Source organism: Pelodiscus sinensis, chromosome 22, assembly GCF_052426305.1.
Source record: "Pelodiscus sinensis isolate ZL-2025 chromosome 22, ASM5242630v1, whole genome shotgun sequence".
Taxonomy (NCBI): Eukaryota; Metazoa; Chordata; order Testudines; family Trionychidae; genus Pelodiscus; species Pelodiscus sinensis.
Genome location: NC_143073.1, coordinates 8,131,340 through 8,151,917, shown reverse-complemented (window position 1 = coordinate 8,151,917; position 20,578 = coordinate 8,131,340). Strand labels below are relative to the sequence as shown.

The following is a 20,578-nucleotide window of genomic DNA, read 5'->3' as shown; positions in this document are numbered from 1 at the left end:
TAGATCAGACCAGTTTCTTCCACGTATGGAAGGAGATGGGCTTTCCCAGGAATGGACCTCTTGAAACGTGTAAATAGGGAAAAGTTTAGATAGTCCATCTGGTTTTATTATTTTCCTTGTTTGGGGGTTTGGAAATCATGCCTGAGCTGATTATTTGTTTTTCTTTTTGTAACTAAGAATTACAGCCCAGGGATTTTCCTGAGTTTGTCACTTCATGGTTATTTAACACCTAGTCATTTACTATGCTTGCATCAGTAGTTTTGTTTCAATAATAAAAATGTTTTCCTTTTTGTTTTGATTAACTGGTATTGGTTGATTGTTGTGTCCTTAAGTTTATATGCCTAGTTACTTGGCAGAGTCCATTTTTCTCTGTGGATTCTCTCTGTTTGTTTTCCCAACTCCAAGCAAAACGGAAGTTGGGGCAGGAGGGAGAACTTTGCTTTAGAAAGGGGATTCCCAAGTGATCTCTTCCCTGGAAAAGGGTTTATTTTATATTTTCTTTTAATTACTTAGGTGGCGGCAGCAAGAAATTAGTCTTTGTCTTTTTGGGTCTCAGGGGAACTGAGATCAAACATGTTTGTCTCTGGGAGTCAGAGAGAGGTTTTACAGAGTTTATTCTACTAACCAGCTTCCCATCTCTGTACTCAGAGTGTCTGGTTGGGGAATTGAGCCGTGACACCTGCATTAGTAAATCCCATCTCCCCAGAGTCATGTTACAAGGCATAGCTAGGGTTAGTGACATGTTGGGGGTTGGAAAGCGGTATAGACAGACTTGAAAGGATTGATTTTTTATCTGTCCGTGTTGGCAAATCTCAGCTGCAGCACACACACAGACCCAAGAAGTATTGCCATTGATAAGGATTGACAGCTAGGCAAAGTATGAAAAGTGAGGTGTCAGAACTGATTTAGCCTTTAGATATTTTGGCCTTAGAAAGGGTTCAGAAAAGGGCAACTGAAATGATTAGGGGTTTGGAACAGGTCCCATATGAAGTGACTGGGGCTTTTCAGTTTAGAAAGGAGCAGAGTGAGGGGGGATATGATAGAGGTATATAAAATCATGAGTGGTGTGGAGAGAGTGAATAAAGAAAAGTTCCTATAATAGAAGAACTAGAGGACACCAAATGAAGTTAATGGGTAGCAGATTTAAAACTAATAAAAGAAAGTTCTTCTTCACACAGCGCGTAGTCAACCTGTGGAACTCCTTGCCAGAGGAGGCTGTGAAGGCTAGGACTATAACAGAGTTTAAAGAGAAGCTAGATAATTTCATGGAGGTTAGGTCCATAAAAGGCTATTAGCCAGGGGATAGAAATGGTGTCCCTGGCCTCTGTTTGTCAGAGGCTGGAGAAGGATGGCAGGAGACAAATCACTTGATCATTGTCTTCAGTCCACCCCCTCTGGGGCACTTGATGCTGGCCACTGTTGGCAGACAGGCTACTGGGCTAGATGGACCTTTGCTCTGACCCAGTACAGCCATTTTTATGTTCTTATGTTCTTTGATTTGCGGCTATGGACCTGCATATTTTGACATGGGTTATTGACTCTTTGCACCTTCAGTTATAACGCTTTAACTTCATGCATCTCAGCATCTATGCTCATTAACTAATGATGCCCTGAGGTCCTCTCTTGTAACTTCCCGTAACTGAAAACATTTTAAAAAGATCAAAGCTGAAAACATGCTGTACAGTAAACATCTGTATTATCCATTGACAATATTAAAAATAGTCCATTGCTCTCAAGCCTCATTGTAAAGCATGGGTCTTGACTTGTAGGCTTTGACCAATGTTCTCTCTAATTTTTTCCATTTGGATGTGGAATACATTTTGTTCTTTGCACTGAGGCATGTGCGGATGTGCACCACCAGAAGAAATACCTGACTGAGAAGCAGAAAGGCTCCCTTGCACACCAGCTCCTAGGAAGGCCCAGTCTAGTAGATTTTATGGGTCTCCCTACTACCCAGAGTAGGGCCAAAATGAGGCATTCAGTGTGTGGGAGGGAGCTGCTGGGAAGTGTGGGGACTGGACGCGGGGATACAGGAGCAGGTTGGGGGTTGGTGTGTCTGGGCGGGTGGTAGGGTGCAGGAGCAGGCTGAGGGTAGGAAGGATGGGTGGGAAGTCGGGTGCGGGAGCAGAATGGGGATGCGGGGTCTGGGTGGGAGGGGAGCCATAGGGCTGAAGTGCCAGACTGGCTCCCCGATGCTGGAGGGGAGCCACGGGGGCCATACGCAGGTCAGCCGGGAGCCAGGCTATCCTAGGGGAATAGCGGTGTAGTGATTCTCAGCCTGGCAGGGGCCGTACGGAGTGAGCGAGCAGAGGACAATTAACCCAGCATGCCAGGTGTGCATGGAGCTGTGCAGGTTTCACTCCATCGCCGGCCCGGGGTGGGGTGCCAATCACAACAGAAATCAAGGAATCCCCTGAGGGAGGGGGAGGGAATGAAGGATCACCCCCCCCCCCGCCCCGCCCCGCCATGGGAGCGAAGCTGAATTATGGAGCGGTTCTCACCCGTCCCCATAGACGTCCTGCGTTGCCAGACCGGCTACCAAAGCTCCCAGGAGAGCACCCAGGACGCCCGGCATCCCATGGAGGTTGTGGACCCCGCAGGTGTCCTGTATTTTTAGTCTGGAGTCCAGGATGGGCTGCAGAGAGCACAGAGGGCTGGTGAGGACCCAAAGGGCCAGAGGCGCGTTCTGGGAAAGGGTCTGCCGTGGGGGACAATCTCGGGGGGAGAAAAGCCCCTCGGTGCAGCTTAGACATTCTAGGGGGCCTGTGTAAAGCAGGGCTGGGGAACCGTTTTTGGGTCGGGGGTGGCACAGGAAAATCAGTCGGGGGGGGCACACAAGGGAGAAACCACCCCACCAATGAACCCTCACCGATGTGGCCCCCGACTGAGAAGGAGAACGACACTCCCCACCCACATTCACCTCACACACCAGAGGCTGAGGGGGCCCAGGCTAGTAGATTTTCTGTGCTCCAGCCCCACAGTGGAACAGTGGGGCATCTGGAGCACCAGGTTCCCCGTTGCTGGGTGAGGGGGAGCCCTGAGCCTCGGGGTCTGGATACAGGCAAGTCGGGGGCCGCACCTGGCCCCTGGGCCTTAGGTCCCTGGAAAGGTGTGTCCCCACGGCCCGCTCCTCACAGCAGCTCTCCCCCGGCGTGGGGGTGCAGAGCGGCGTAGATGGCGAGGCCGGTCTCAGGCAGGCGGAGGAAAGAGGGACCTGAATCCCGCGGGTGTGTTTCCAGAACATTCCCCACACGGTTCTCTGCATGTGCTGCCGGAGCCTGACCCCATCGTCCTCCCTCCTGACAGAGCCGCCGCCTGCGACCTTCGCCTGCGCGGTGCCGTGTGGGCGCAGACAGAGGTGGTGGGTTTGCAGAAATTTGGGGGGTTGCCCAGAACTCCCAGCCCATACTCCTCCCCCACCGAAACTCCCTCCCACCACCTGCCTCAGGCTCGGGGAGGGAGCTTGGATGGGGGAGGGGTGCAGGATGTGGGGAAGGTGTTTGGGGGCTGGGTGCAGGCTCCAGGCTGGGCCTGGAGGTGTGGGTGCAAGAGGGGGTGCAGAGGATAGGCTCTGGGAGGGAGTTTGGGGGTGGGGATGGGGGTACGGGCTCTGTATGTGTGGGAGGAGGTGCAGGGGTAGGGGTGCACCTGCTCTGGCAGCGGCTCCTAGGCAGGGGGCCCCAGTGGGCTGCCTGTCATGAGGGCACATGTGGAGACACTGCCCCCCAGCAGCAGCTGCATGGAGCGAGCAGCAGGAAGTCACTAGAGCCATGCTGTGCTAATCGCCTGGCACCAGGGGGTAGCGAGTGGGGGCAGCAGGCGGGGCCAGGGGACACACCAGGGGGTAGCGAGTGGGGGCAGCAGGCGGGGCCAGGGGACACACCAGGGGGTAGCGAGTGGGAGTAGCAGGTGGGGCCAGGGGACGCACCAGGGGGTAGCGAGTGGGGGCAGCAGGCGGGTCCAGGGGACAGCGAGTGGGGGCAGCAGGAGGGGCCAGGGGACACGCCAAGGGACAGTGAGTGGGGGCAGCAGGCGGGGTCGGGGGACACACCAGGGGGTAGCGAGTGGGAGTAGCAGGTGGGGCCAGGGGATGCACCAGGGTGTAGCGAGTGGGGGCAGCAGGCGGGGCCAGGGGACGCACCAAGGGGTAGCGAGTGGGGGCAGCAGGAGGGCCGGGGGATGTACCAGGGTGTAGTGAGTGGGGGCAGCAGGAGGGGTCAGGGGACACGCCAGGGGGAAGCGAGTGGGGACAGCTGGCGGGGTCGGGGGACACATCAGGGGGTAGCGAGTGGGGGCAGCAGGCGGGGTCGGGGGACGCGCCAGGGGGCAGCGAGTGGGGGCAGCAGGCGGGGTCGGGGGATGCACCAGGGGGTAGCGAGTGGGGGCAGCAGGTGGCACTGGGGGATGCACCAGGGTGTAGCGAGCGGGGGCAGCAGGCGGGGCCGGGGGGACGCACCAGGGGGCAGCGAGTGGGGGCAGCTGGCGGGGCTACTGGAGAGACCCAGCCCTGAACTTTGCTGAAGCCAGGCCCCATCCCAGGAATATTCCTGGTGCCTGGGCCCCACGGGCCCATAGAACTGGCCACCCAGGATGCAGGTTACTTTTTGCTGCAGCTCATAGCTACATGGCCTCTACTCTGCCAGGGATGTGGCGTATGGAGTCGCGGTTGCTCGTTACATGTCCTATGCTGGGAGCAGCGAGGGCGGCAGGCCACATGGTGCCTCTTCCAACGTCTCTGAGCTACAGGAAACCTCTCCTGAGCCCCGCGGGCATTTCAGGGCCTCGCTCCAGCCCCTTTCCCGCGTGTCAGGAGGGCAAGGGTCTAGCTAGGGGGCCTGTGTCTCACTGACCCCCAGCTCGGGCACAGTGGGCTGAAATGAAATCGTCCCCCACTTTGAAGTGCTGTGGAGACAAAGGCCTTACAGCAGGATCAGTCACTTCAAAGGCACCTCCACCGGCCCGCTCCTGTCAGTGGCGTGAGGGGGACGCGCACGACGTGCCCTCAGCAGGGGTCTGAGGAGCAGTGCCGCCTGTGAGGCGCTGCCTAGACCAGCCGAATGAAGACACCCCTGTGCGAAAGTCCTGGGGTGTGAACCCTACACGGCTTTCTACGCCCCCAAGCAGAGCCTCCCCTATCGACACCGCCCGCCACGGCTTTCCGCTGGCCGGCGGAGCTACACCCTGCAGCATGCCACCCCCAGAGGCTTGCAGCGTAGGTGCCTCCAGCCTGATGTACCGTGAGGAATCGGAAGCCCAGGGTAGAAACGAGGCCGGCGAGGCACCCGGCGATCATGGCGCCGAACGGCGTCAGCATCATCTCGGCCGACGTCCCCACCACGACCCCGCCAGCTAAGGCTGCGTTCTGAATGTGGACCTGGTGAAAGAGAGAGAGAGAGAGCACGGGGGGAGTTCAGGGCTGACTCCCATGCCGGATGCTAGGCAGGTACGGTAAAGGTTGGACGGCGAGCCAGTGGGAAAGCAAAGTTGAATCTGGGTTGCGCAGTTCAAAATGGCAGCCCCATGAAAGAGGAAGCCTGCTCAAACGGACCTTGGAAGGGTGAGAAACATCACCACCTTAACTACTGATGGTATCTACAGGGGCCCCACCAGGTCACCTCCCAGACTTTAGCCCCACAATCTCTCTGGAAGATAGGGCAGTGCTATTACCCCCATTATACAGTGAGGGAAACTGAGGCACAGAGTGGATGACTTGCCAATGGCTGCACAGTGAGTCTGTGGCAGAGATGGGACTAGACCCAAGGTCTATGAAGCCCTTAGGGTAGGTGTCCTAACTCCTGGACCATGCTTCCTTGCTGCCGCTGACACTTTCCCACAATCTCCTTGGGAGACCTTATTGAATTAAATTTCTCTTTGGTTTCTCTTGTATTAAACAAATGGCTTGTGTGTTTATTGTGGGCCGGGATCACTTGTAACCTCTCAAGGGCAGGACATGTGACAGATGTGAGACCAAGGGCTTGAAAGGTCTCTGCTGAACCATGTGCCAAGCAAAGAATAGACGTTCAGAAGAGAAACTTCTTAATGTTTTTCCTGGAGAATAAAGGAAAGGGGGAGGAATGCAAATTTCCCACCGCCGGTTACACCTAAACTCAGCCTGTTGAAGTTCTGCTCTGGAGAAGGGGTCCCTGACAGCTGATCGCCTGGTGCACAAGGCCAAGGTGAAAAGCCCAAGCTGTATAAAGCTGTTCATGGTGGTTGTGAATCTGAGCCAGGTGTGAACCTGGAACCACGGGGAAATCCTGATTGGGGGTTTTGTGGGACTGACACCTCCTGGAGCCTGAGGTTGGGGTTGGGGGTGGCCTCTGATGAGCCCTTTAGTGTATTGTTTTGATTACGTTTTCCCTGTAATGCTGCTACCTTATGAATAAACATACTTGCTTAGAGAGGGCTGGGTGGGAACATTAAGTGGGGGTGATGCTGCTGCTCGTTGCTTTCTCTCCAGAGGCGAGGGGCCTGAGGAGACAGACTGCTAGGAATATTGCAGTGTCGCCTGGAAAACTCTCGGTCAGGAGGGGGAAAGACTGGGGTCTCTCCCAAGTGATGAGAGGGGTGGGGAGCTGAGTGCCATGGGCAATCTACATTGCCTACACTGCTCAGCCACTGCGGCATGGCAGCCCCAGCCTTCCAGGTGGCCAGGAAGGGGATGGGCAGGGGGAAGTTGCTGAAGGGGCGGAGCCTCAGGTGGAAGGGGCGGGGCTGGGCCTTCACCTGCCACCCATGCCGGGTGCCCAGAGCATGAGGCTCAGTGGACCACAATGGGAAACATACGGGTGCCCCTGAATAGTGATCCCTGGTACCACCTGCTCACCACAGTACCCACCCACCCTCTGGGCGAGGCAGGTCTGCCCAAAAGGAGCCTTCCTCTTGTGAATCTTGGGAGGTCATGAGGCACAGAGCGCTGGGAATGCGTCCTGGAGCCCCCAAAGCCTGAGATTCTTGTTGGAAGCTGGGAAATGTGGCTGTCAGGAGACTTGGGGGCATGTGTGGCGGGAATGGGCAGTGGGTGACGGTAGGGCTGGGGGAGGCAAGCCCCCAACCCCGCCCCCAGCTCCGCACCTTCTGCCCAGGAGATGCCCCCCAGCATCACAGGGAGGCGAGACGGTGCATGGCCCCAGCCTTTCCGCCCTCAGTAGGCATTCTGGGGGTGGAGTCTGGGCCGGGCGAGGCTGGTGGTTTGGGAAGGCAATACCTTCCCTTGCCTAGTATACCGGACACCCATGGTGGTAGGTATCAAAGGCCAAGGAAGGCTCAGACTCCCCTAACCCAGAATTTACCCTTACTCCCTCTCTTCCTTCCAGCCAGTCCAGTGCTCCAGGGATTGGGCTGGCTATGGGGTGGGGGTGGAGGGAATTCAGGACTTGAAGGGCTGGGGGCTAGCCTCCCCAAAGTGGGGCTCATCCTCCCCCCCCCCAATGCTGGGGTGCAGCAGCAAGAAGAGAGTCATCACTGAGTTGTCTCACCATGTCCAGTTTGCCTTCCTCATTGACGAGGGCTGAGATGGCAAAGGTGGCCAGGGTGCTTGCCGCCAGCGAGAAGTACGTGTTCATGACTGTCCGCAGCTGATCGTCACCTTGAGCTGTGATCGCGGAGTTAAAACTTGGCCAGAAGAGCCACAGATAGATTGTTCCTGCGTGGGAAGGAAAGTCGGCGTTGAAAGCAGATTTAGAAGGTGGGGAATTTCTCCCCACGCTGATGGAAAATGTTCTGTGAACATTTTGACTTTGGTCAAAAGCCACTTCTTGTCAAAACAATGGGAAACAGGTCTTTGACCAAAAGGAAAAGGGTCCTGAATGTTTTTCTTGAAATGTTCGGGTACGTCTACACTACATGCCTCTGTCGGCAGAGGCATGTAGTTTTGTTTGTTCAGCAAAGGCAAATGAAGCCGCGATTTAAATGATCGCGGCTTCATTTACATTTACACGGCTGCCGCGCTGAGCCGACAAACAGCTGATCAGCTGTTTGTCGGCTCGCGCGCTAGTCTGGACGTTCCCCCTGTCGACATCAAAGCCCTTTGTCGGCAGCCCCGGTAAAACTCATTCCACAAGGAATAACGGGGCTGCCGACAAAGGGCTTTGATGTCGACAGGGGGACCGTCCAGACTAGCGCGCGAGCCGACAAACAGCTGATCAGCTGTTTGTCGGCTCAGCGCGGCAGCCGCGTAAATGTAAATGAAGCCGCGATCATTTAAATCGCGGCTTCATTTGCCTTTGCTGATCTGTCTAATCTACATGCCTCTGCCCACAGAGGCATGTAGTCTAGACACAGCCTTCCTGTTTTCCATTGAAAAAAATAGAACACAAAAGACTAGTTCTGGATTTTGGTTAAATCAAAACATCTTTTTTACCAAAAATGTTAAGTTTCTCATTTTTTCAACCAAATATATATATAAATGAATGGAAAATTCTGAGGGGAAAATTTAAGTTTAATTCAAACTCAGACTTAGGTTCGAATACTCACTGTAGGGGTACATCTAGACTACAGGCTTTTGTCAACAGAGGCTTTTTTGACAGATACTGTCGACAAAGCTTCTGTCAACAAAGAGCGTCTAGACTACATCCAGTTCTGTCGACAAAGCAAGCTGCTTTGTCGACATGAGAGTGTAGACACCAAGGACAGTGTAGATGCAATAATGCCTTCTGTCGACAGAACTCTGTCAACAAAAGGTGTTATTCCTCGTAGAATGAGGTTTACCGCCATCGACAAAACTGCCACGTTCTGTCGATGTTATGCCAACATAACTCAGCGGTAGTGTAGACGCAGGTATAATTTTGTTGACAAAAGTCCACTTTTGTTGACAAAACCCTGTAGTCTAGACCTACCGTGGAAGACTCAAAATTCACTTTTCTGATTAAATTGTCAAGTTTAGTTTGATGCAAATTCTCTCTCATCTCATCTCATGGAACTGCTGATGAGCATGTTTATTGAGAGAGTTGTTTACTATTTAACAAAGGATTTTTCTCAGTGCCCTGAAGTACACATGCTTTCTTGCATTGTTTTGAAACTTGCTGTGACTTGTTTGGAAGTGATGGTCAATACTACAGTTACTACTTTTACAAGACTATAATACATTTTGTACAAAACATCCTTGTGAGATATCATTTGAAAACTCATAATCTGCTGAACATTATTGTCCTGGTAAAATATGTGTAACAGCATTGTATGTAAAGTTATATGTTTCTACTGTATAATATTGATGCAACATGTTCCCAAGCTAAAAAGGCAGGCCCAAAACAGTTCTTCAGAGACAAAAACACATTGGAGCCTCTAGCCACACATTAAAGAGCTACTACTGGTTTAAGCAGCCAGTTTGAGGTAATCCTCAAAGAGAGGAGGCTGGTATAAAAGACAGAGGCTCCACTTCATCTCTCTTTCTTCAGTCTCTCTGCTCATGACATCAACAACTTTCAGACAACTGAACTAAGGGAGGAGTGGTCTCAGCAGCTGTTCAATGGCCTAGATGGTATCCTGGGTAAAGTTACACTGGGATAGAGTTAATTGTCCAAATTTGGGGACATCTGAACCAAATTTGGGGCCAAAGGAATCTCCTGATAAAGCCGCCTAAAATATCACAACAAATGGTCTGGTAGCACTTTATAGACTAACAAAACATCTAAATGTTTCGTTAGTCTATAAAGTGCTACCAGACCATTTGTTGTTTTTTTCTATAACGGACTAACTCAGCTACCCCCTGAAGCTCCTAAAATATCACAGTCATGGGTTTTGGATTCTTCTGATGTTATTTTGCCCACATCTGGGGCTTAAGCTACATACATGTGTTCCCAGTCCTTACCAATCATCGCAAAGAGATCTGAGTGGTACACAGAGCCTTCCCTCTGTTTGCTTTTGTCCAGCTGGGGCCGATACAAAACCCGAGAAACCATCAATCCAAAGTAGGCTCCAAAAGTGTGGATGGTCATAGAGCCTCCAGCATCTTTTGCCTGGTTGGTACAGGAAGCAAGGCATAATGGTGAAAAGGGGGCAGGAGACCATATAGTCTGTACCAATGTTCCCTCTAATTTTTTCCATCCACATATGGAAAAAAATTTGTTATATGCACCAAGGTATGTGCAGATGTGCACCACCTATAGAAACACATGCTGCCAGTTGTGGGCACCGTGGGCGCTCTGCTAATCAGCTGGGCAGCATTTGCATCTCTCCTGGGTGGCCACCCAAGTGCTCAGCTTACAGGGAACATTGGTCTGTCCTACCTCTGGGCAGTGTGTTTTCAGCCCAACTGATCTCAACGAAGAAATGGAGATCGACAATTTGGAAATGTTTTCTGCTGGTTTTGCTAAAAGCTTTGATGGGGTTGGGGGTGGGGAGAGGAAAAGAGGGACCCTAAAAAATCTTTCAAAATCTACACATTTAACTTGAAAACTCTTTTGCATTTGGAAGCTTCCTTGAATTTTATTTTTAAAACAGTTTAAAATGCTGGACGGCAAACACAGTGTGGCAAAGCTCCGGTTGTGCCCCGAGGACACTGTGCTTCTGGAGGACAGTATTTGCCTTAGAGACTTGCTGTGACCCTCCACATGGCCTCTTCTTTTCTAAAGACAAGAGCCACATCCTGCTGAGCTGTACTCATGATCGTCTAGTCCAGTGTCTCTCAACCTTTTTTTATAAAGTACCTCTTTTTTTAAAAAAAAAAAAGTACCCCCTTTAAAAAAAAAGATATAAGCACCCCCAGTAGCTACAGTTTTCAGACACACACAATTTTTTTCTATTATGGCAACACATTTGTTTAAAGAACTTAATGGTAGCCAGGCGGGCGATGAAATTTTGGGGGGGTAAAAAGCACAACAATAATAAAGTGCTATAAAACAAAAATTCAGTTTTCTCCAAATTTCAGTTGTGTTGATGTAAACCCCTCCCCCCCTCCCCCCGACGTCTCTCTAGTACCCCTGAGAGTACTCGTACCACTGGTTGAGAAACACTGATCTAGTCCACAGGTTGGAGGGAAACCCCTCCATAGTCTGGTCCCCGCTCTCAGGGACAGACTCTGCAGTGGTGTGGGGAGGGTTGGGGGGAACCTGGGCCCACCCACTTCTCTGGGTTCCAGCCCAGGGACTCTTAAGCAGTGACAACAGGCAGGCGTTCCTCTATTCCCAGTCTAGCAGCTTCTTCCCTGGGCCACGTCCCCAAACAACCTCTCCCAGTACCTTTCCTCTGCTACCTGCACAAGTCTGTCCTGCTTGTCCGTAGCCCTCTGCCTTACTCGCACTCCTCAGCTCTCACTCACAACACCTCTCACACTCAGATCTTGCGCTACTCTGCCTGCCCTGCAGGGAGGCCTTATAAACAAGTCCCAGCAGGCTTCATGAGCTGCAGTTGCCCAGATTAGCCTGCTGCTTCTGGCAAGCTTTTAATTGGCCCCAGGGAAGAGGAAACAGTTCACCCAGAGCCCAGGTTCCCTCCATTAGAATACGGCAGCCAGCTGGTCTGGGTCTGTCACAATAGTTAGAGTCATCAAAACAGAAATAGAGGAGGATAAAAACCACTCCAAAACAAAATGAAAATAATCACATTTTTGAGTCAAATTAAACATTTTGTTTGGATCTAAACAATTTATTTAGCCACTGATCTGACAACAAGATGGATATTTGCTGAGGCCACGCCACCCCCCTTAGAACATTCCTTCCCCTGGGGAACAAAAGAGCCATCAAAAGTGTCTTACCCCAATGAGGCTGAGAAGGATGTATTCATTAATACCAAAGAGGGTGACTTCAAACAGGGCCATCAGCAGCAGCTGGACAGGGCTTGTCTTGCCCAGAACTGCCCCAAAGGAGATCAGGACAGCTCCGGAGCAGAAATCAGCATTGATCATGCTAGGAGGAATAGGGAAGAAAGTAGAACAGGTTGCAATGGATTGTTACCCCGGGTAGAGTTCCCTCTGGATTTCAACGGTGCATGAACCCTTTTCCCTAGGTGAATTTCAGCCTCCAGATTGTTTAATGGGCATGGAGAAGATTGGGCACAGACAATTGGCAACATTCACAAGGATGCCCAGGATAAAAGACATCCAAAGAAGGAATGACCGAATCGGTTAAGCAAGTGTGACTGGAAACTTTGGAAAACAAATGCTAGGCTCATCTATTGAATGGCCGGAAGGGCTAAAAACTTAGTTTAAGGGTTTTGCATCTATGAAATTCCTTGACCTGTTTTGTGAGTCTGCAGGAGACCAGATGATCTATTGGTCCTTGACAGCCTTGATCTAATGGGTGAAAAAAGACCTATCATTATTCCTTGTAGCCTCAACAGAGATCAGAGAACATTGTGCTAGGCTAGGTGCTGTCCACACACACAGGGAAAGGCTCTCTGCCCCAAAGAACTTGCGGTCTAAACAGACCGGAGAAATGAGCTCTTGTTTTCCCTACATCTCGGATGGGAAGCCGAAGCCCAGAGACATAAAGAGTACAAGGTCACGCAGGGACTCTCAAACAGACACAGGATTTCAGCCTAGATCTCCCCCCTCCTCCTCCTCTGCCAAATCCTTTTTTGAGGGCTGGATACATGAGCAAATCAGGCTGAGGCAACACTGCAGCCTTCTCAGCACAAGTATTTCGGATGTGAACACCTGCCCAGCTTCCTGGCTTAGAGCTAGAACCGAAAGGAAAAGATGGATATGGTAGGGCTTGATCCCTACCTTGCCAAATATCTGAGTCGCTGGCACCAACTTCCTCATTTCCCTGGTGGATGCTCGAACCCTGCTTTGCCCCTGGCTCTGCCCTACTCCACCCCTTCCTCAAGGCCCCACACCTGCCCTGCCACTTCCCACCATGTTCCGCCCCCTCCTCTGAGTGCACCTCACCCTTGCTCCTCCCTTCCCCCCGCTCCTCTTGCACATCTCTAAACAGCTGAGTGTATAGGACAGGAAGGCGATGAGGGGTAGTGGGAGGGGTTGATCCATGGAGCTGCTGGTGGGTCCTGTGCACCCACTATTTTTTTCCATGGGTGCTCCAACCCTGGAGCACCCCCAGAATCTGTGCTTCTCTGAACCTTTACCCTTGCAACCTCTGTGAGACAGAGCCGGGCTCTTCTCCCACTTTTACCAGTGCGGAGCTGAAGCACAGAGATTTACCCGCAGGTACACAAAGAATCGGGGTCAGAGCTGGGAATACCCCTCCACCCAGACACCCTTCCTCTCTGACCCCTGGTGGCCGGTCGCTCACCTCTCTATTCCGATGTGAATCTTGCCATTGTGGAAAGAGTGGAAAAAACCCTGGATCAGCGTAGACCACTGGATAGCGAATGCTGCAATTAGGAAGTTGAAGGCCACGCTGCCAAACCCGTAACGTTTCAGGAAGGTCATCAAGAAGCCAAAGCCGATGAAGATCATGGTGTGGACATCCTGGAAACCTGGGGAAACATAGCACATGGATTTGATCATGGAGGAGGCAGGCGGGGAGGGGGGAGGTACTCGTCAACAACATTTCTTAAATGTTTATTCCCCCCTCCCCCCAAAAAAACACCTTCAAGAGTTGATTGATTTTTGACACGCTCTAGGACAGTGTTTCTCAACCAGTGGTACGAGTACCCTTAGGGGAACTCAAGAGAAGTCTGGGGGGTACGTCAATACAACTGAAATGTGGAGAAAACTGAATTTTTGTTGTAAGTTTTACAGCGCTTGATTATTTTTGTACTTTTTACACCCAAAAATTTAATCTCCCACTTGGCTACAATTAAGTTGTTTAAACGAATGTGTTGCAATGGTAGAAAAAAATTGTGTGTGTCTGAAAACTGTAGGTACTGGGGATACTTATATTTTTTAAGGGGGTACTTTATAAAAAAAAGGTTGAGAAACACTGATCTAAGTTTGGTAAAATAAATAAATCCTCCAAACCAGGATGCGGGGAAATCCACACAAAAATTTTTGTTTCCTTAAAAAAAAAAAAAAACTGAATTTGAGACTGCTTTGGAACTTCAAAAAGGTTTTGAACTTCTGTCAGGAGTAAGCGCCGGAGCATCTGCCCCTGAGGCTATACAAACACTGCAGGGCTAAGATAATGATCTCAGCACAAATGAGCTCAGCATTTCTCAGGACCCTTTCTTTCCCTCTCTGCTTTCAGAGGACCCAGACCAGCCCGGAGCACAAGAGCAGCCGAGCGACCTTGATGTGTCATATGGGCCCTTTCTCTGGCCCTGGCCCATGGACCAGTGACCCCGCTGGGTGGCTGCTCCGCAAACACTGGGACAGCGTGCCTCACCGCTTTGTTCCACCGCGGTTTAGGTAACATGTAAAATGCCGAGTCCTGACATTGAAGAGTCTGTGACACATTTTGCAAGAGCTCCGGGATGTGTCCTGGACAAATTCCAGCTGTAGCACCTTTCCCCACCCTCCTCACCTTGCAAAGAAGAAATGATTCCTTTTTCTGAAGGAAAGAATCAGAAGCTCAGTGCTCCACCCCAGAGCTGGCTGCATTTCAGTGGCAGAGGGAAGAGAGAGAGCGGGACAGGTGATCCCAGTTTTGTAAAGTGTTTTGGAATTCCGCAGGCTGGCTAGTGCTACTGAAACTAAAGGGCATGTCTACACGACAGCATTTTTTCGGAAAAACGGTGGTTTTTCAGAAAAAAACTTCACTTACGTCCACACTGCAATTGCGTTCTTTCGGGGGAAAAAACCCATGAAAGGACAGGGTTTTTTTTCCGGCATTGGTAATCTTCTTTCTATGAGGAAGAAGCCTTTTTCCGAAAGAGCTCTTTCGGAAAAAGGTGTCTGTGGACGGGGAAGAGGGAGTTCTTTTGCATGAAGAGGAAAGAAGAAAAAGCACAGGTGCCCTGGTGACCATTCCATCCATAGTAATCACAGCTGACATGTGAGATAGCATCCATTCAGTGTGGACGCTATCTGTCAAAAAAGCAGAAGGCTGTTTCGATGCACTTTGGCTATGTGGATCCTCTCCTTCGGAAGAAATTTTTTCAGAAGATCTCTTCCGGAACAGCTTCTTCTGAAAGAAGCCTGCAGCCTAGACATAGCCTAAGTTTTGGTAAGAAGCATGATGAACAGCTTTGTACTGGAAGAGGTACATGGCCACAGAGAACCTGCAGGGATACAGACAGTAATTCGCAGCCTTCGCATAGTACCTTCCCTGCCTATGTCTCCCCTTACAACAGCAGGCATTGATACAGACCATTGCTAGTTCTCACGATTTTATCACAAGGCTAGTGGGGTGGGAGGTTGAAATCAAAACTGCTCCAAGCCCTCGCATTGGTGGAGAAAAGCTTGAAAGTGCACATGGCACAAAGTGCCTCTAGAAGGCTCAGAAACCAGGCAGAAAATAGAAATAACCTAGAGTGGGTTTTTTTGGTGTGTGTGGGGGGGCGGGGCTGTATATCTCACAATTTCATTATTTCTTCTGGGGCCTGAGCCATAATTTTTTGAACCCCCAAAATGTTGCCATTGCCTTCATTTTGCAAATGGGGAAACTGAGGCACAAAGCAGCGACAAGATTTGCTGAAGGCCAGACAGCAAGTTAATGGCTGAGCTAGGAAGGAAACTAAGTTCTCATTACTCTTCGTCTCTTACTGTACTCATTAGACCATGTGGGCTGTTTTCCAGCTCTCTCGGTTGTGAATCCAGATGATGGGTTGAATCACCAAAATGCCCTTGAGGCTGTCCCCCGGTGTGCTGATCATGCCACTGACACCCGCCTTCCTGCTCCTTAGGGCTCCCTAAGCCCTTCCAAAGCTGAACTGGGTCAGTGTCTGTTTGCCCTCTAGGAGGCTGGTCACCCCATCTCTGTACCTTGGCTAGGGGAGACCCGAACTTCTGGTCCAGAAGGACAAGGTGGTGGGGACGCCCAGAGGGTAGGAAAGCAGGTATCAGGGGCATGATCGGCACATGGGGGGACAACTCCAAGGGGAGTCACCCTGTGTCAGTCCCCACTGACTCCGAGTAAACGATCGCCAGAAACGTGGCCTGCCACGTCGACAGTGGAACCTGGGAGCCAAATGCAGGGAGCTCTGAAACCAGGGAGCCAAATGCAGCTAGGAGTACAAAGGTCGAGTGGTTGTTGGGCCTCTCCGGTTTTCATTCGCACCAGTGCAAAGCTCGTGCAACGCACGATGGGCCTGATTCTCAGTCCCACTGCTGAAGTCCCTCCGCACTGATCTGACAGCGAGAGCCCCCTTTTACGAGGCTGGAGCGGCCTAAAGGGGCCTTTGTGGGAATGAGAATCAAGGCATCTGCAGTCGGAGGGCGTAGAAAGGAGTGTTACTGACATGCCCGGGGGAGGGGACGTGGGTCTACAGCCGCGAACCAGAGAGTGATGCGAGTGCAAGGCCTGCTGCGTTCTCTGAAATGAGCCTTCCCTCCCCCTTCGCCACCCTCAGGTTCTGCCAGGTTCTTTGCCACCCCCCTTGTTCCAAAGGAGCTAACCCCCTGGGCGGGTGTCAACCGCCCTCGCTCCGCTGCAGTCAACGGGATGTCGCCGCTTCACGCCAGCGCAGCACCTGGCCCTGCGTCTCGTCACCTCGCTGCTGCCAGCATATGGAGCTAACACTCGGCGCTGGCACATCACAGGTACAGGGCCTCGCTTGCTAATGGCCTCCAGCCGCACCCCTGTGTGCGAGGCAGCGAAAGCGACTCTGTAAATATAGACTCTGCAGACGCATGCTCGTGAGGCCGGTGGCGCGGTGCAGGAACAAAGCAAGGAGTCAGCCCGCATCCTGGGGAGTGGGTTACTCAGGTGTGAAATGGGTGTGGAACGGCACCTGGACGGTTCTTCTTTACCCATTACACTGCTCTGGCCGGTGTTAAAGGGGAAGTAGATTAATTACACACCAGTTAAGATCCTGCTTCCCCTGCCAGAGCTGTGTAAGCAGCCATGTAGAAATCAGAGTTGGGGAGCCCTTTTTGAGTCGGGGGCCGCTGACCTATAGAATAATCAGTCGGGGGATGCACACAAGAGAGAAGCCGCCGGGCCTTTAGTTCCTAGGGTTGCCAGGTGTCCGGTTTTCTCCCGGACAGCCTAGTAATTGCGTCTTCTGTCCGGCAAAAAAGCCCCTGAAAATACCGGACATGTAAAATGTCCAGTATTTTCTGTTTCTTTTGGACGGAAGGCCGGTGGGGCCATTTTCCCCCTGCTGCATCTGGTGGAGGCAGAGGAAGCAGGTGAGAATTTAAAGACGCAGCATCCTTTTTTTTTTTTTTCTCAAACAATTTTCTCCCCTGCTGTGTTCAGGATTTTTTGTGAAGGTATCTGGCAAGCCTGCCTTCTTCATCTCAGTGGGCTGCAAGATTGTCGTAACCAAGACAATATCCTGGGACAGGGTCCTATTGCTCACTGCACTTGCATGCCTAAAATGTGGGGGGGGTGCCGATGGAACTGTAGCTGCACCGTGATTGGCTGCAGAGGGAGCGCACGGCTCTCACAGTCAGTGCTGTGTGCAATCCGCCCGCCCCTCCCTTCACCAGCGGACTCTGGCAACCCTGCACATGAGCAACGGTCAAGCAAACGTCTCGTGGGCCACACATAGAACCCTGACGGGCCACATGCAGCCCTCAAGCCTCAAGCTGTCATCCATTGGCCTGACCCCTGCTGTGAGGCAGGTAGGTGGACAGAAGCAATCTCCTGTCCATCTATCCATGGCCTCTTGGAGAGACGGATTATCTCCACCAAGAAAATCCCCTTGCATGGATGCAGGAAACATTCACACGCCAGTGGCGCAGCATAGATCTATGCCAGGCCCCATTCATTCCGGACAGGAAGTACGGGTCTCTCTGTGTTGAATGGGGAGAGAGCGGAGAGGGGAGGAGGAATTCGCTTTCAGCTCTGGGTGGAGTTCGAATTGGCAGGTGAAACAGGGAGAACCTGTTAAGCATCAGCCTCTGGCAGCCTGACTCGCTCCAGGTGCAGGGATGCCTTCACCAATGCGGCCTTCACCAGAGCCCAGCCCTCCTCTTGCGTAGGAATGGGCATGGATCGTGGGCTGTCGTGTGCCGATCCGCCCAGTAAGGGGAGTCCTAGAAAGCCCAAAAGTTCCCAAGACTGGTAAGATGCAGGGTTCCCTGCAAGCTTTTGGTTTTCTCCCTGGAGCATAGAATCAGAGAGCACTAGAACTGTGTGATGGGGCGTTGGGGTTTCCCCGTCTCCTGCACCCCCAGGCTGTGTCTACACTGGCCACTTATTCCAGAAAATCAGCCGCTTTTCCGGAATAACTTGCCAGCTGTCTACACTGGCCACTTGAATTTCTGGAAAAGCACTGACAATCTACTGTAAGAAAACAGCTGCTTTCCCAGAAATACTATGCTGCTCCCGTTCGGGCAAAAGTCCTTTTTCCGGAAAACTGTTCTGGAAAAGGGCCAGTATAGCCAGCACAGTAGTGTTTTCCGCAAAAAAGCCCCGATCGCGAAAATGACAATCGGGGCTTTTTTGCGGAAAAGCGCGTCTACATTGGCCACAGACGCTTTTCCGGAAAAAGGGCTTTTCCGGAAAAGCATCCTGCCAATGTAGACGCGCTTTTTCCGGAAATACTTATAACGGAAAACTGTTCCGTTTTAAGCATTTCTGGAAAATCATGCCAGTGTAGACGTAGCCCCATAGTGGCATGAACAGACTCCACCAGCCCGTAGAATAGAGGGAGTTTATTGCTTCTCCAGGATACAGCACAGCACAGATGTAACCTGGTTACAGGGCAGGCCTAGGATGCCTCAGCCCCCCTTGAGATGGGGGTGACTGGGCCCCTAAATTCCAGCCCCTTCCCTAGGCTGTCTCCTCCATGATCCCAGACAGACACTCTAACCATCCCTTCCGGCCCTGCCCCACAGCCAGAGGCGGCATTCCACCTTCCTTTGTTCCTCTCCCTGGGAGGTAACCGGTAGAACAGGTTACCTCCTTGTTCCATCAGGGTGGTACAGACAGCAGCCAGTGGAGGTCACCCACAGCCCAAGCCTAGCAACCAGCAAGGTACCCACACTACGTCACAAACTGGAAGGGGCCTCAAGAGGTCCTCAAGTCCAGCCCCCTGCCCTCACATCAGGACCAAGCACCATCTATCATCCCTGACAGGTGTCTGTCTCACCTGCTCTTAAATATCTCCAGAGATGAAGATCTCACAACCTCCCTTGGCAATTTATTCCAGTGTTTAACCACCCTGACAGTTAGGAAGTTTTTCCTGAAGTCCAGCCTAAACTTTCCCTTTTCACATCCCAATGGTGAGGGAGGAACCAAATACAAATGAAAGATCCAGCTGCAGGACACTTGATCCAGCAAAATAGGAGGAGGTGGGTAAGACTGGGGAGGAAAGTCAGGCGTGGCTCCGGATGAGCAGTTCACAGCTGTCAGTAGCAGACCGGGGGCCTGCCCTGAGCCCCGTACACTAGGCAACACTGCCTCCCTATACAATATCGCTGAGCAATTTATTAGGCCAACCTTTTTTTAGAAGTAACTGCTGATTCTCACATCTCAGAAGTCAATGGAGACAGCTTGATTTACTCCAGCAGACGAGCTGGTCCAAATGGACCTGGATGTATCTAAAAATCAGAGACTTAGGGCTTATCTACCCTTAAAGTGTGACAGCATCATGAAGCCACTGTTATGTTTCAGCCTAGGCCAGGGGTAGGTAAGATACGGCCCATGGGCCAGGTCTGGCCTGCCAAGCCCTGCCACTCCCCCACTCTCAGGCCACTCGAGATGTCGGGGTGGGGGAAGAGTGTGAAGTCATTTGCTGTTCAAGTAGCTGGCAGATCCCTCCCCCTGCCAAGGGTCCGTGAACAGCGAATGATTTACGCACTCCCCCCCTTCCAGGTCTCGATTGGCCTGGGGGTGTGCGGCCAGACAAAGTTTCTTCCCTCCCACAGGGGGAGCAGTGCCTACAGGGAACCGCCCCTTCTACCCGAGGCCCCGCCCCTTCCAGGGGGCTGGAGCCAGCCTGCAATCATGAGCCAAAGTTTGTGAAGTGGCCCCCACCTGCAAAAATTATTGCCCACCCCCAGCCTAGACACTGCTACGCTGATGAGAGGGTTTCTCTCAGTGGCGCAAGCAATCCGCCATCCATCCCCTGGCACTGTCTACGTGGGGGGTTCGTTCGTGGATTTCTCATGCACCTGAGCAAAGTGGCGAAGCCGACGTCGCTTTCCAGTGCAGAATTCAATAAAAACAAAGGCCTGGTCCGCACTAGAAAATTGCATGTGTAAATCCACACCCGAAGCGGCGTCGGGACGCTGACCTAAGTCCCCAAGTAGCACAGAGCTCAGAGAAATCCTGTAGATATCGCTGCGGCCTCTCAGTGAGGTGGATTATCTGTGCTGACAGGAATACCCTCCCGTCCCATCGGCATAGGTAGCATCAGGGTCAGCCCGAGGCGGGCTGCAACAGCTGGCGCCCCAGGCGGAACACATGATCGGTACCCCCGCCTGCATGGCCGTTAATGGAGTGATGTCGTCATTGGGCACTCCGAGCGCCCCGTGACATCATCATCGGGTGCCCCGTTGAAGGCGGCGCCCTAGGCGATGGCCAAGTCGGCCTACAGTCACGAGCCGCCCCTGTAGCATCCACCCTGAAGGTCGTGTTTACAACCATGCCACTGTTTAAGTGTAGACCAGCTCGGAGCACCTTTCCCG

The 20,578-nt window shown here is 52.1% G+C and overlaps 1 protein-coding gene across 2 annotated transcripts in view; it reads right to left on the bottom strand.

The window, feature by feature from the left end:
• The window catches only part of RHBG (Rh family B glycoprotein), a 46,318-nt gene that overhangs the window by 13,700 nt on the left and 12,040 nt on the right, over positions 1–20,578 (bottom strand). For both annotated transcript variants that reach the window (XM_075907010.2, XM_075907009.2), the window contains exons 2-7: positions 13,188–13,374; positions 11,693–11,843; positions 9,809–9,956; positions 7,479–7,645; positions 5,237–5,374; positions 2,502–2,635 (exon numbers count right to left, since the gene is read on the bottom strand). In XM_075907010.2, the coding sequence (XP_075763125.2) occupies positions 2,502–2,635; positions 5,237–5,374; positions 7,479–7,645; positions 9,809–9,956; positions 11,693–11,843; positions 13,188–13,374 (925 nt within the window). The remainder of the gene's footprint in view (positions 1–2,501; positions 2,636–5,236; positions 5,375–7,478; positions 7,646–9,808; positions 9,957–11,692; positions 11,844–13,187; positions 13,375–20,578) is intronic.